Source organism: Coenobita brevimanus, chromosome 95 (genome assembly GCF_032717465.1).
Source record: "Coenobita brevimanus isolate Jiangsu-jjx chromosome 95, ASM3271746v2, whole genome shotgun sequence".
NCBI lineage: Eukaryota > Metazoa > Arthropoda > Malacostraca > Decapoda > Coenobitidae > Coenobita > Coenobita brevimanus.
This window is the reverse complement of record NC_137048.1, coordinates 33694432-33710231: the sequence shown is the minus strand read 5'-3', so window position 1 is coordinate 33710231 and position 15800 is coordinate 33694432. Positions and strand designations below refer to the sequence as shown.

The window sequence follows — 15800 nt, the reverse complement described above, 5'->3', positions numbered from 1 at the left end:
ATAAAATAAAATTACGTCCTCGGCCTGAAATTATTACGATAAAAATAATGCAACGAAGAATAATTGCAGGAATTTTAAAAGCAGTGACGAGGAACAAAAATAACAGTGTCAGAGTTATTTATTATACAGCACAGTCGCTCCCAGCCTGACGCGCCGGTATGGCGTGAGGCCTTGGCGATGCTGGAGAGATTTAAGGCCGCATTTTAAGTGGTCCTGGAGATTTCGTAACACTTTTTCCACAGCGAGTTATTCTGCCTGTTAAACTTCAATATTCTTACGTTAACCTCTATATTCTTACGTAAGTTATTAGTGCACGCCTTTTCGATTTCAAAATGACATAAAAACATACAAAGGAAAGTTGAAGTGCAATAAGCAAAATAAATCGGTAATGAGGAGGTGTTACCAGGCCTCCCATGCCGCTTAGAATATGGGTATTAACTACATGAATCTACTGACGTAATTTTGAGCTTCATATTGCTGCCTCCACACGATTATATTCAGTCTGGGATAGATTACACCAACAGAAGGGGTTATATACAGCCTTCATTAACCCCCTTCACTACCTGGACGCCCCCTTCACCTGAATAAAATGGTCTGGCTGCAGTAAGAATAAAATAAATAAAATACAAGTTATCGGAGCGAATTCGTCAAGTCGCGAGTGAACTGAAGGCAGGTGAAAGAAGTTACATAAGAAAGCCAGGTGGTGTTACTGGAAATATTTGGACGAACAGACACCTTTGATGGCATACCTTTTCCTTCTTTTTTTCTTATCATTTTTTCCAACTACCTGACGATATTAATCAAGTTAGGTAGGACCTGTAACACACTAATGGCGAAGGTGTTAATTAAAGGTGCATCTAATTAATGTAGTTTGAAAAAGTCTCCCCTGAGCTGAGTACTGGAAGGGTTACGGAAAGACAGTATATGTAAGGTGTAAGGAGAGGCAGTATATGTAAGGTGTAAGGAGAGGCAGTATATGTAAGGTGTAAGGAGAGGCAGTATATGTAAGGTGTAAGGAGAGGCAGTATATGTAAGGTGTAAGGAGGGGCAGTGTATGTAAGGTGTAAGGAGAGGCAGTATATGTAAGGTGTAAGGAGAGGCAGTATATGTAAGGTGTAAGGAGAGGCAGTATATGTAAGGTGTAAGGAGAGGCAGTATACAGTATGTAAGGGGGGGAGTATATGTAAGGTGTAAGGAGAGGCAGTATATGTAAGGAGTAAGATATTCAACCTTTTGCACAATATTTGGGGTAAACAGAATAATACTACAGTTCTACATTATTTTCATAGCACTTCTTCGTGACTAGTGTCATATTCGTGTTGATTTCTTGTTATAGCTTAGCATTCAAGACGAAGAGGACATATTTAGGCCAAGTTAACGTGGAAAGAGTATAGGTGGGCTTGAGAGAGAGAGAGAGAGAGAGAGAGAGAGAGAGAGAGAGAGAGAGAGAGAGAGAGAGAGAGAGAGAGAGAGAGAGAGAGACTTGAAAAATATAAAACACTGAATTAAATAAAAATCAGTGGCAACCTAAAAATAACACAATAAGCCAGAATAAAAACACTGCGACCTGACAGTGTTCAATGGCTATATATATACTCTAATTTCTAATGAGAGAACACTAAGCTGCTAACTTAACCTCCGTCTCGCCGTCCGAACACATCCATTAAGCAAACTGGCTCGCTTTGACGGGGTAAATCTCAGCGGAAAACATAGCTCTGAATGTAGCCAAACTAAACTTAAATGAATCCTGTCAAGATTCTTAATAGCGGATAAAAATAAACTGGTAAGAGAATAAGCTGAACCAAAAATACTGAAACACACACACACACACACACACACACACACACACACACACACAGAAATGGCCGTGTTGTGGTGCGACTGAAAGCTTTTGAAACACCTATTCCTTACCAGCCTACGGGAATGCAAGTGAGGGAGTACAAAGATGAATACAAACCTCAGCCAGTCCGTCAAATCTAGCGAAGAGTTCATTCAGCATCTTGACCAGCTCTGATGCGGTGTACGTGGACGAGATGGCCGTGAACCCTACGATGTCCGCGAACAGTATGCTGCGGGGGGAAAAACAGGTAGGTATTGGGGGGTAATCAGTAGTAATAAACAGGTGTGTATCTCTCTCTCTCTCTCTCTCTCTCTCTCTCTCTCTCTCTCTCTCTCTCTCTCTCTCTTTGTCTATAGGTTATAACGGAAATACACATGTAAATGATGGTATACATGTACAGAGGAGTTATACACAGCTAAATAATAATACATAAAAACAAAAAAGCACACACGTATATAATGTAATAGACATAAAAACAAAGAAGTACACACCTATATAATGTAAATATAATTGTACACACGTATATACAAGAAATGCATATGTATAACAAAGTATTATACGTGCAGCTACCCCATATAACAACAGTAAACGTACATATTTAAGTACGCATGTATGCTCGAAAAGCTGCCATGCTGGTAGGTGATCAGCTTATGCCTCTGCTTGCATTACACACACACACACACACACACACACACACACACACACACACACACACACACACACACACACACACACACACACACACACACACATGCACACAGCTATCGAGTTCGAACCTGTGCTCCACCTCAAATGACACCCATATTCGTAGATCAACATAATGAATACCAACATACGCTATAATGGTAGTTGTAGTAGTAGTAGTAGTAGGTAAATCAAGAGGTAGAAGGCAAGCAACCAATGGAAGACAAATAAGAAACAAACAATGGCTACAAACAAAAACATAATACTTAACAATCGCACTACACATGTAAACAACGGCATTTAAGGACGGACACTAAACAGGTAAACAACAGCAGTAAACAAACAAACAATAGCGTCTAATAAATGTCGCAGCGGCAAAAACAAACAGTGGAAAACAAAAACAGTAAACAAATATACAATACCAGCAAACAAAATGAAGATAAACAAATAACCAATGACAGTAAACAAACGACACAAACAAAAACAGTAAAGACAACAAGAGTAAGAAACAACACTATAATAACCAAATAAACAAGGACAGTAAACAAAATGATAGTACACAAATAAACAAACGTAGTATACAAAATGGTGGTAAACAAATAAACAGACAGTAAACAGGTAAACAAAGGTAGCAAACAAGATGATAGCAAACAAACAAAAGTAGTAAACAAAATAGTAAACATAATCAATGGTAGTAAACAAAATAATAAACAAACAAGGGAGGTAAACAATATGGTAAACAAATAAACAGGGATAGTAAACAAACAGTAAACAAGGCAGACACAAGTACTAAACAAAACGACAGCAAACAAACTGTAACAGTAAACAAATAAACAATATACAAATAAACAAGTGGCCACAAACAAACACCACCCACTCATCATGCTCCCTCCCCCTCCCCTCCCCTGCCCCCCACCCCCTTCCCCTCATCACCATAGCAACCCATCTCGTGTGGAAAAAGGGGACCCCATCTACTCACCTTATATTCTCCCATCTACTCTCTCTCTCTCTCTCTCTCTCCTGTCTGTCTGTCTGTCTGTTTGCCTTTTCCAGTCCCTCTCTCTCTCTCTCTCTCTCTCTCTCTCTCTCTCTCTCATTTCAGGTCACATAAAAATACCTTATGAAAGAGACTGTGGCGATGAAAGGGGCGGCACTGGGTATTGGAGGCTATATATTATTTTTTTTATGCATCTGACTCGTGGGTTCATCAGTCCCTTGCCTGAGGACCTGCTGGTACTTGTTTTCACTGGTCCGTATTCTGGTTGAGGAAGCTCCCTAACACCTCTTCCTTGTCGATTTATTTTTGGATACGCCTGGCTAATAATTTTGTACGTTACTTGTGCAGAGTATGGTGATGTCTGAATGATTTAAGTAACACAGAAGAGGACGGGAAGGTGTAGTAAGCCCAATTATTGCTCAGGTACAGGTGTGAGGGAGCGGAGGGAGTAACTGCAGGCCACCTCATGCCACCACCTGGGTACTGTATGACTACTGCAATTTTCAACCTCTTCAGGCCACATCATCCTTTTATTTAATTACTTTATATCTTTTTTTTTTGTTTTTGTTCCTGCCAGACGATTTTATTCCTCCAGGCTGCAACTTTTTTGTTTTGCTTTATGCTGACAAATTCACTCAGCATTGGGACGTAGGTTTCTCTCTCTCTCTCTCTCTCTCTCTCATATATATATATAAATCTTGTTGCCATCAAACGATTATATTCAGCTTGACACAGCACCCTGGTTGTGACGCGCGTAATGGGGGTCATAACTTTCCATTTCGAAGTCTCTCCTGCCCTGAATAAAATCGTCTGGTGGTGGAAAAAAAATATACTGCAATACACGTCATCGCATGGAAGGGGTTAAGGGGAAAAATTCGGTGCACCAGCAACGTCAATAATATTTATGGACAAAGATTTTACGATATTAAAGGGAAGATTTCTGCTGGTGATGGGGTTTGAAATGATCTCCTTCACGTCCATCATTACGAAAGATCTCTGGGCGTCCACCCGGAGCAAGAACGAAAGAAATCTAATAATAATAATAATAATAATAATAATAATAATAAATTCACACTACTACCACAACAACAACAACTACTACTACCAATTCACCATCATCCGGACACACACACACACACACACACACACACACACACACACACACACACACACACACACACACACACACACACACACACACATATATATATCCCGTTTTTTTCTTTACTTTCGTTCATTTCAGTGAGCGGAAGTTAAAGAAAGAAACGGAAAAGAAGGAAGTCATGAAAAAGTAAAATGTCATAAAAGTGAGCAATAAAAATGATGGAAATGAGATGAGGCAATGCGGTATACATTTTTAAAAAGTGGGGGATGAAAAATAAAAGCAATGAAAATGAACAAGAGGAGTAACGAAACTGAAATGAAGATGATCAAAGCAAACATGTAAATAAAATAAAAATATGGCGATTGGAGAAAATAAGGGTAGTGATGAAAATAACAGGAAAGTGAGAAGGATAAAGAGACTGAGGCAAACAATAAATGATGAAGGTGAGGAGAAAGTGAGTAAATAAGGTGGAAGAAAATGATATAGTAAGTGATGAAAGTGAGCAGAATTAATTGCACAAGAGCCAGTGATGAAAATGAATGATGAAAAAAATGGGTAAATATAACGAAGAAAGTGAGTGAAGTACATGAGCGACAGAAGCAACCTGTGAGGGTGATGGTTAAAAATAATGATGAAAGTGAATGATGAATATAGTGAACGAATGGAGAACATGTGTGAATAAAGCGAAGTGTGAAAGTGAGTAAGGGAAGCGAGTGATGAAAGTGAGCGATGATGAAAATGTCCAGAGAAAATGAGAGCGTAGGATATAGCCGGCTTAATTTCACGGACAGCGATCAGAGGCAGACAGGGAGAGGCAGCTAGGTGAAGACAGGGAAAGGCAGGAAGAGGGAGGCAGGGTAAGGCAGGAAGAGGGAGGCAGGATAAGGCGGGAAGAGGGAGGCAGGATTAGGCAGGAAGAGGGAGCAGGATAAGGTAGGTAGAGGGAGCAGGAAAAGGTAGGAAGAGGGAGGCAGGATAAGGCAGGTAGATTAGACATATGAAAAGTAATGCGGCAGCAGAGAGAGAGAGAGAGAGAGAGAGAGAGAGAGAGAGAATGGAAAAAAGCACTGAGTTCAAAGAGCGAGGGAGAAGAGGAAGAGGTGAAAGAGAAGATGATGATGGTGACGATTGTTGTGCATCGCAGTGAGGGGTGGAAAGGAAATAACGAAAGTGGGGAAAAAAGTACTGATAAGAGGAACTCAATCAACACCCCTCATTACCATATCTAATGGTATCTTCCTGCCACTCCCAACCCAAGCAGCCAAGAAAACATCAGTAGGAACTGTCAAACATTTCCCCCATCCCTCTTATATGCAGGGACAATCCAACCAGATGCCTCTTACCTTTAAACAAAGGCTTTTTACATGCTCCTAAAGTTCCTGGATTCATTCCTTATTGTAGGAGTTCCAGTCAGCCTATCCGCTGTTCCCAGCCCTCCCACCAGACAATGAGAGAAAGGAGCCTCCTGGTTCCTATGCAGTCAGGGCACACTGCAGCATACGCAGTAGGTACATAAGCTCCAGTGAACATCTCAGAGCAAGCTACACCTTGCCCAGGCAGCAGACGATTACCATGCAAAGAGTTCTCACTGTGTTACCATGCAGAAATCCACAGCCGTATCCTTAATGATGTCCCAGTTCCCTCGGAAGTAAGCACTTATGGACAAAACCTGGCTGAAGCGCCTAAGCACAACAGACCACCAAACGTCCAACAGCGTATCACTCAGCATAAAAAAAAAAAAAAAAAAAGTGTCTACAACTATCACCCTGAAATCCTGCAGCAGTGGGGCACAGAGTGAGTCACTACAACATCCTCTGAACTGCCCTCCCCTGGGGTACACACTATTTCACCGCACCCATACTATTGTTATTATATATTAGTTTTAAGCGCAACTTTCCTGCATCCCTTAAAAGGATTTCAACATAAGGCATGACAGTTATATCTGCATGCACTGTATCTACGTAATTTATTCAGAAAAATATAGAAAACGTTACTCGTGTTTCCCTTTGACCTTTTACTCCACGACACAGTGATGACGATAATATGATGATCATCAAGCTAATGCAGAAGGTAAATATGATGATAATGGTGAAAATTACTGTAGTACTTCTAAAGGAAAATAGAGCTATTATTTTGATGGCGACAAAGATAATAGTGGTAATAAAGTGAGTTAGAATATATAATGAATACAGCTAGTCATGCTTTACACTCTATTTATTAGTGCAAAACTCTCATACCTTGTTTAATATATTGTATTCATTTCTTGGAATGTTCTTGCATTTATATTTGACCTTTAACTAACCTCTCTCTCTCTCTCTCTTCTATTTGTTTGTTTTGTTACCTTACTTCCATTTCTTTCTCATTTTCTACTTGTCTGCCTCTGAATTTCTCTCTCTCTCTCTCTCTCTCTCTCTCTCTCCCTCAAGACGAGGAGAGTGATCAAGAAAAATGGATGGCTCCTTGACGACAGACCTGCCTCACCCCGCCCCTGCCTAACCCTCACCCTGCCTCACCCTCATCCTTCCTCACCCCGCCCCTGCCCTCATCCTGCCTTACCCCCTCAGCCTCACTTAAATCCACCTCTTTATCCTGATTCAAACTCACCAAACCCCACATCCACCCTACTTCACTTTCATCCTGTCCCTCTCCCATTCTTTCCATTACCTCGCATAACCTTGAAACACTTCATTCTACCTCCCCATTCATTCTTACTCATGCCTCATATAACCCTCCCTCAGCGTCAACCTGCCTCCTTCATCCTACCTCACCCTCTCTGCCTCACTCTTTACCTTATATAACCCTGCCATACCCTCACCTATCCAAGTTTTATCCAGTCTTTCTCCAATTCGGCTTTTTTCCCTAGTCTCATTATCTGTCTGTCTTACCCTTACGTTGCATTATTTTCACCCTGGATCACCCTTGCTAATACTCACCCTTCTGCACTCTCATCCTGTCTTTCCAATCATTCTGACTTACCCTAACTCTACCTTATCCTCACCCTGCCTCACCCACAACCTCTCTAAACTCAACCCTGCCTCAACCTTACCTTGCCTAACTCTCATCCGCTCAACCCTACTTTCTTTCCAGTGTTGCATTACATAACCGCACCTCAATCCCAATCTACCAAGCTTTCACTATCACTTTCCCTCACCCTACCTCACACTTCCTCACCCTCACCTTTCCTCAGACTTACCACCACCTTATCAGTCATTATATTCTCTAGCCCGTTCCAACCCTGACGAAACGCTGTCTGCTATGGGAATGTGGCTGTCTGCTTGTGGTCGATTGGTCTGCTCGGCCAGAGACCATGGTAGAGTAGCAGCAACAGCAGAAGCAGCAAAAACGCAGCGGGAGTAACAACAACAACAATAACAATCCTGCACATCTTTTTCCCTGCCTCGCCCCCACCCTGTCTCTCGCAACATAACGTTTTTCAGATAGTCACGTTCTCTCTCTCTCTCTCTCTCTCTCTCTCTCTCTCTCTCTCTCTCTCTCTCTCTCTCTCCAGGGTGGTAACAAGAAATTTAAATGCCACGCGAGGGGATCAATTTTAGCTGGAATGCTGAGCATGCCAACCTCACCTCACTCCACTCCGCCCCACCTCACTTCGCCTTACCTCCCCCTACCTCACTCCATCCCGCCCCACCTCATCACACCGTGCCTTACCCTACCTCACTCAATCCCGCCCCACCTCACTACACCTTACCTCACCCTACTTCACTCCACTCCGCCCCACCTCAATGCACCTTACCTTCCCCTACCTCACTCCACCCCACCCAACCTCACTACGCCTAACCTCACCCTAGTTCACTCCACTCCGCCCCAAGTCACCACACTTCACCCAACCCTACCTCACCCCACTTCATCTCACTTCACATCACCTCATCCCACTTCTGCCTCACCCCACTTCATCCCAACTCACGTTATCCAGCCTTACCTAACTTCGCCCCATTCAACATGTCCCTAGGAGGTTTGCAGGGAGTCACAGATAAATTGGATCACAATATTTCCGCTTCTGTGTGACGCATTACAAAAAAAATCGTTTTTGTTGCACCCACAGGGGCGGCTAAGTCCAGTGTGTGTGTGTGTGTGTGTGTGTGTGTGTGTTCCTAACTGTGTCACTCTCTTATTCACTCACTCAGTCATTGTGCTCTATAGAAGAATCAAATCTGGCAAGCTGTAACCGTAAAGTTTAATATGTGTCACACTTATGGGATGTACTGAGCGGTGGAAGGTATTTGTGGTGTGTGAGGTGCATGTGGTGTGCATCTGGGGAGTGTCTGGCATGTGTCCGAGGTGTGTATAAAGAGTGTGGCCAAAGACAAAGAATGCTTTATAGGACGTATCGGGGTGGTGGATACCGTCGCGTTAGGTGTGACTTTTACAGGTATCCTTTGTGTTGTTTATCAGTTATGGTGTTTTTTTCTCCCCTTACAGATACTACCCTGCAGATAACGGGGTTGGGAGAGCTTTCCTTTTTTCCATTCATATTTTACACACGGAGATTAGGTTATCTGTAAACCTATTTGGTCTGTCACAAAAGACGAACTCACTATCAATGCATATGCTGTATGTTACGTATATTTTGCATGTACTTCTGTATATCCCACGTCACCGCACCGCAGCTTACCTCATCAGCAAATACCTATTCAGTATGCATTGCGTCCCTCCCGCTACCCCAATCCCATGGTCCCTCCAGGGTAAGGGCTCCACTCATCTCACCCAACCTTCTCTTATCTCACTCCTAGGCCTCCCACCAAGCCCCCCGTCCCCTCATCTCACTACACCTTCCTCTCATACCCTCACCTTACCCCAACTCACTCTGTCACCTCACATCACTTTACCTCAACCCCACCCAACCCACCAGCAACTTCACCTCATCTCACCTCACCTCACACCACCACACCTCACGTCATCCATCTCACCTCGCCACATATTTCCTCACCTCAACTCACCCTACCCAACCCCACCTCACCTCACCCTACCCTACCCAACCCCACCTCACCTCACAGTATCAGGTTCAATACCTCATCCTACCCAACCCCACCTCATCTCACAGTATCAGGTTCAATATCAGGGATTCCAAAGTTCAAAGGTTCACAATGTTCACGGAAAGAATGACGAGACCCTGACAAAATGACGGACATGAAAGAGGTAAATGATGGGACAGAAAATGAGGAAGGAAATAAAGGAAGACATTAAGGTCGAACACAAGGAAAGAAAAAAAAGGTTGGGAGGAAAACGGGGAAGTAAATAGTGGAAGACATGATGGATGAAGATGAGGAAAGAAAATGCAAAAGATGAGAGGAAAATAAGGAAGGAAATAAATGATGACATGATGGACGAACATGAGGAAAGAAAAATATAAATGACAGAGGATAATGACGAGGGGGAATGAAGCAAGATAAAATCAGGGAATAAATTCTTGGAGAAATGTGGAATTTTTAGAGATAATGACAGGTAAAAGGAAGACGGAGATAAACTTGGGTAGAAAGAGACGAAGAAAAAGTAAAATAAAGGAGAAAATGAAAGAAGCCAAAGACGACAATAAGGAAGAGTTGAAGGAAGAAATTCGGATAGAGGTAGAGGTCAAGCAGGGGCGAAAATGGAATAAAACATAGGAAACGCTACACTGCTGCCACCTCCTACACACCTAACCAAGCGCATAATGGCTCTCGTCCCCCCCCCCCTGGTAAAACACAGAGACATTAAAACTTTAAAATTACGGTAGTTTATCCTTGGAAATAAACAGCCTTTGTTTTATGATTACATAATAACAGGTACAGTCAGGCCCTAAAATTTCTTACGCAGGTAGCACTGAAATCTGTGAAGAATTATTAAAAAAGAAAAAAAACTACTTAAGACAGCATTCTACCTACCAAAAGGCACCATTTTACCATAAGACACATATCTATTTGAAATTTCATGAGTCTATGGTTAATACTTTCCGAGATCTGCTCCGGGAACGAAAATCTCTACGCCACCTATCTTGTTCATCCCAGTGGCCTCGTCAGGTGGAGGGTCAAAATCGCAGGAAGGTGAGGAAAGTGAGAAAATGACGATGAAGGGTGAAGAGATTGAGAAAATGGCTAAGAAAGGTGAGGAAAGAGAAAATTGAGGAAGAAAGACCTGGAACGTGAGGAAATGACGAAGAAAGGTGGGGAAAGTGAGAAAAAGAAGCGGAGAATGTGAGGAAGTGAGAAAATGACTCCGAAAAGGGCGAGGAAAGTGCGAAATGACGAAGGAATATGAGGAGTGAGCAAAATGACAATGGCAAGTGAAGAATGTGAGAAAATGAATGTGAGAAAATGAAGGTGGAAAAATAAAATGAACAAGGCATGAGAAAATGAAAAGGTGAAAGAAAAAAAAAAAAAAAGAAGATGGTGGACTGAAAGAAAATGCAGGGAAATGCGATGAAAGCCAACGGACAAAATGAAAGGTGAAAGTGAAGACACAAAAAGAGAAAGTTAAAGAAAAAAAAGAGAAAAAGAATAAAAAAAGAAATAAAAAAGAAACAGAAGGAAAATAGTCAGAAGAAAATTAAAGCATATGAAGATGGTGAAACAATGGAAAAATGGAGTAAGTGAGAAATGTAAAGAAAGTTAAGTGAGAAAGCAAAGAAAGTGAGAAATTTAAAGAGTTTGAAGAGAGAGAGAGAGTACGAAAGGAAAAACAACCAGAGAAGCCACAAGGACCAACTGTTGAAAATGTGACAAAATTATGTGATAAAACAAAAGGACTAGTGAAACGAACGAAAAAAATACAAGAAATGAAAACGGGAACACTCAGAAATGCCAAAAGGGGACACTAAAAGAAAACGCAAAAAAAGAAAAATGCACGGTTAAAGAAAATATGAGAAAATTTACGGTGAGAAGTAAAGACGAAAGTGAGTGTGTAAAATGAGGAACCTGTAGGGGGGCAGAAAGTCGTGGAAGAAAATATGAGCAAAATAGCATGATAATCTTAAGGGGAATAGAAGAAAACGGCAGAAAATGAAAGGAGAAAGTAAAAATAAAAGAAGAAGCGAGTAAAAAAATATATATCACGAAAACCCAAAAGGGGAAACTGGGGAAAATGTAAAGTGTTAACAAATGGACTCGTGAGAAAATCGGGGAACATAAAGACTGAGAAAATGTAAAAAAGGGGAACTTAAAGAAAAAAAATAAAGAAAATGAGAACATATAGTGAGGAAACTTGAAAGGGGAGGATAAAAGAATGTGAGGAAAACAAGTGATGAAATATACAGAAAATTAAACTGAGATAAGAAGGCAGTGAACGAAGGAGCGAGAAAATGCAAGCCGAAAGGGAGAACTAAAGAATATGTAAGAACGTAAAAGATAGTAAATAAATAAGAGAAAATGAGTGCAGTAAAGATGGGAATGCAGGTCAATGGGATTAAAGTAAAAGGCGACGGGGGAAATTAAAGAGAATGTGAGAAAATGAGGGAATGTGAAAAATAACGGGGGAGAAAATGTGTGACTAAAAGGAGGGGAGTGCAGGTAAGTGTGGCCAATTAGGGAGGCGGGGAACAGGTAACCAAACAGGCCAATTATCCTACCTGTGTGTGTGTGTGTGTGTGTGTGTGTGTGTGTATGTGTGTGTGTGTAAGCTTGCTTGGGTGCACGTGTGTGTGAATGTGTGGGATGGGATTACGTTGTTTGCTTCCTTGTGTGTGTGTGTGTGTGTGTGTGTGTGTGTGTGTGTGTGTGTGTGTGTGTGTGTGTGTGTGTGTGTGTGTGTGTGTGTGTGTGTACATCCCAAACATAGCATCCAGATCCACACATGTAACTGATAACGAGAGTCTGAGCTAACGAAGGCCAGGACAGATAAGGCCCAGCTCAAGATTAACGATATACATTGAGGGATTAACGATACAAGGGCAAGGTTAACGAGGCAATGAATATAAAAGTGTCTGACTGGAAAGCTACGTGACCTGAGCATTAATTAACCACAACTGCCTCAATTTCCACCAACTACCAACATCTGCCCACCACAATGTCAATTATTTCCACCACCATTCTAATTAACCACAACCACCACAATTACCATCACAACTATCAACATATATCTACCGCTTTTATCATACAGCTACCGTACATCTCTCCACCACAATTATCACCACAGTTATCAACATCTATCAACCACAGTGCAAATTAACCACAACTAACACGTCTGCCACCACAACTACCAACACATATCTATCACAATTACGACACAGCTGGCTTTGGTTAGTGAAGGACTCAACTACTGCAAATATGGAAAAATTGAGTGCTGAGGGGTGGCCATTAGGCGAGCAAACCGTCAAACCATATTTCTCATATTTAACAACTGTCAGACCCAATAATGGCGATACTGACAGCTATTATACATCCATCCATCCAGTCATCATCCAACCCTACATTGCCCCATGAGAAGCGTAGGAGCCCGGGGCTAGGCGGTTGGTCTCGACAATTAAGATGAGTGACCAGCCTCACTCATCCCTGAGTGGCATTACGTAAGCAATAAACCCCAACCATCCCTTGGATTTTTTTTTTTTTTTTTTTTTATGTGTCCGACTCTGGGCATAGGCTTCACAGCCTGCTATCAAGGCCCAGCAGTCCTCCTACATGCCATACACCTCTACATGTCACCACTTCGGCGCTAACACCCACCGTCCATATTGAATACATGCTAGGGCTGTCTCATACAGGACTGGTGTATTGGTATTAGCGGGGGTATTTTTACGACATGTCGGCGGGTCTTCTGGTAGATCAGTAAAGCCTGATTTAAAGAAATTCAAATCCTTAAACTGTTCCCTGCGCCAGCCGGGATTCGAACCTGGGTCCGTAAGGACTGCAGGCCACCTCTCTACCGGTTCAATCCGACTGGAACACAACAATTACCCATTAAACCACCAGGTGCCATAATTTGGTTATATGGTTACCACCCAGTGTAGTAAATGGTTTCCTTGTGTATAGGAAACCATTTGGCTTGTCACTCAGTGTAGAGTCATCCACAGGCAGAAGGAAGAGGAAAGAATGAAAGAAAGACAGAAGAGGGAGTGTAAAGTCACCCATAGGCATAAGGACAAGGAAAGTATGAAGGAAAGAAAGACAGAAGAGGATGGAAGGAAAGAAGGCTGGAGGAGAGGAAAGGGCAGACACCCGAGAGCAGCACTACATCGAGTGAGCGAATGGTGAGCGCCCCCACCTACCACTAACAATTATATATATATACATAAATAAATAAATAAATAAATAAATAGATAAATAAATAGCTATATATATATATATATATATATATATATATATATATATATATATATATATATATACACACACACACACACACAAAATCACACACTGACATGAAATTAACTGGCGAACGAAGTTTACCGCACTAACTCGATTTTATTTTTCAGTTGCTGTAGTGTTTGCTGTTTTACGCTCACTGACTGCATGGCTGATTAATAATTTCACTAGCAGCTAAAATGACTGTGCTCCCAACACCACCTGACTGAGCCGTCCCTGCAACACACAAAACAGTAGAAAACAAACGCATGTTATCCCTCTTACCTCCCATAGCCATGTATTGTCTAGCTTATACGCCAGCAAACGCCAGACGATTTTATTAAGCTGGGGATTAGAGGCGCCAGAGAGTGTTAGTTTGCATGTGGGTCAGGGCCAGGAATAAGGGGTGTGGATCCACTTTGCTAAATTAGGGAAAACAAGGAGTATATGTCCACCACCACAAGCACCATCATCACTACCATAACTTCCATCATCATCATTTCTAGAGCTGCAACCATCACCATCATATCACAACCACCACAATCACCACCACTGCCAACATAATTTCCACGACTACCGCTATCATTACCACGACTCTCATCACTACCACAATCACCACCACCATCACTACCACAGCCACACCATCACCATCACAATCATCACCATCACTACCACAACTACCATCATCACCACCACAACTAACACCGTCACTACCACAGCTACCACCGTCACTACCACAGCCACCACCATCACTACCACAACCATCACCATCACTAACACAGTCACCATCACCAACACAACTACGGTACCACTAACCATCACCACCACCACCGCCATCACCACAACAAGTACCACCACCACCACCACCTCTACATCCACAACCATCACCCCTACAGTACAACTACCACCATAACCACCACATCACCACCACCACTACATCCACCACCATCACCACCACAACTACCACCACCACCACCATACCTACCACCATCACCACCACAGCCACCACCATCACCACCACAGCCACCACCATCACCACCACAGCCACCACCATCACTACCACAACTACCAACATTCCTGGCTCAGTAACCTATTTCAGGGGCTTGATTTTTGCATCTCAACGAGTCCTGTGATGTCAGGCGAGTATGGGTTAGGCAGGGTGCGGCAAGGTGAGGCAGCAAATGAGGAGGATGGTGAGGCAGGGTGGAAACAGATGTGGAGTGAGGCAGGGCGAAGCAGATACTGAATGAGGAAGGGTGAGGCAGGGACTGAATGAGACAAGGTGAGGAGGTACTGAGTGAGGCAGGGTGAGGAGGGTACTGAGTGAGGCAAGGTGAGGAGGGTACTGAGTGAGGCAGGGTGAGAAGGGTACTGAGTGAGACAGGGTGAGGAGGGTATTGAGTGAGGCAGGATGAGGAGTGTACTGACTGAGGCTGGGAAATGCAAGTACTGAGTATGGCATGTACTGAGTGAAGCAGGGTGAGGGTGAGGCAGGGTAAGGCAAGGCAGGATGAGACAGAGCAGGGTGAGGCAAGGCAGGGAGAGGCAAAGGCAGGATGAGGCAGAACAGGGTGAGGCAAGGCAGGCTTGGAGCTAGGCCAAGAGGGTGCAGGCAGGAAACGCCTTTAATAACTTGAAGATGATGAAGATGTCAAGATGATTGTGTGTGTGTGTGTGTGTGTGTGTGTGTGTGTGTGTGTGTGTGTGTGTGTGTGTGTGTGTGTGTGTGTGTGTGTGTGTGTGTGTGTGTGTGTGTGTGTGTGTGTGTGTGTGTGTGTGTGTGTGTGTGTGTGTGTGTGTGTGTGTGTACTCGCAAGTTCACAAAGTGCCAGTGTAACAAAGAATGTCTGTCGCCGTAAAGTGTTGACGTCAAAATGAGGTGTTAGTGTCACAAAAAACTGCGTG

General features: G+C 42.8%; 1 protein-coding gene across 1 annotated transcript in view; it reads right to left on the bottom strand.

Moving 5' to 3' along the window:
- The window catches only part of LOC145413282 (adenylate cyclase type 3-like), a 186824-nt gene that overhangs the window by 39253 nt on the left and 131771 nt on the right, over positions 1–15800 (bottom strand). The window contains exon 4 of the mRNA XM_080283011.1: positions 1958–2069. Coding sequence (XP_080139137.1) covers positions 1958–2069 — 112 coding nt within the window. The remainder of the gene's footprint in view (positions 1–1957; positions 2070–15800) is intronic.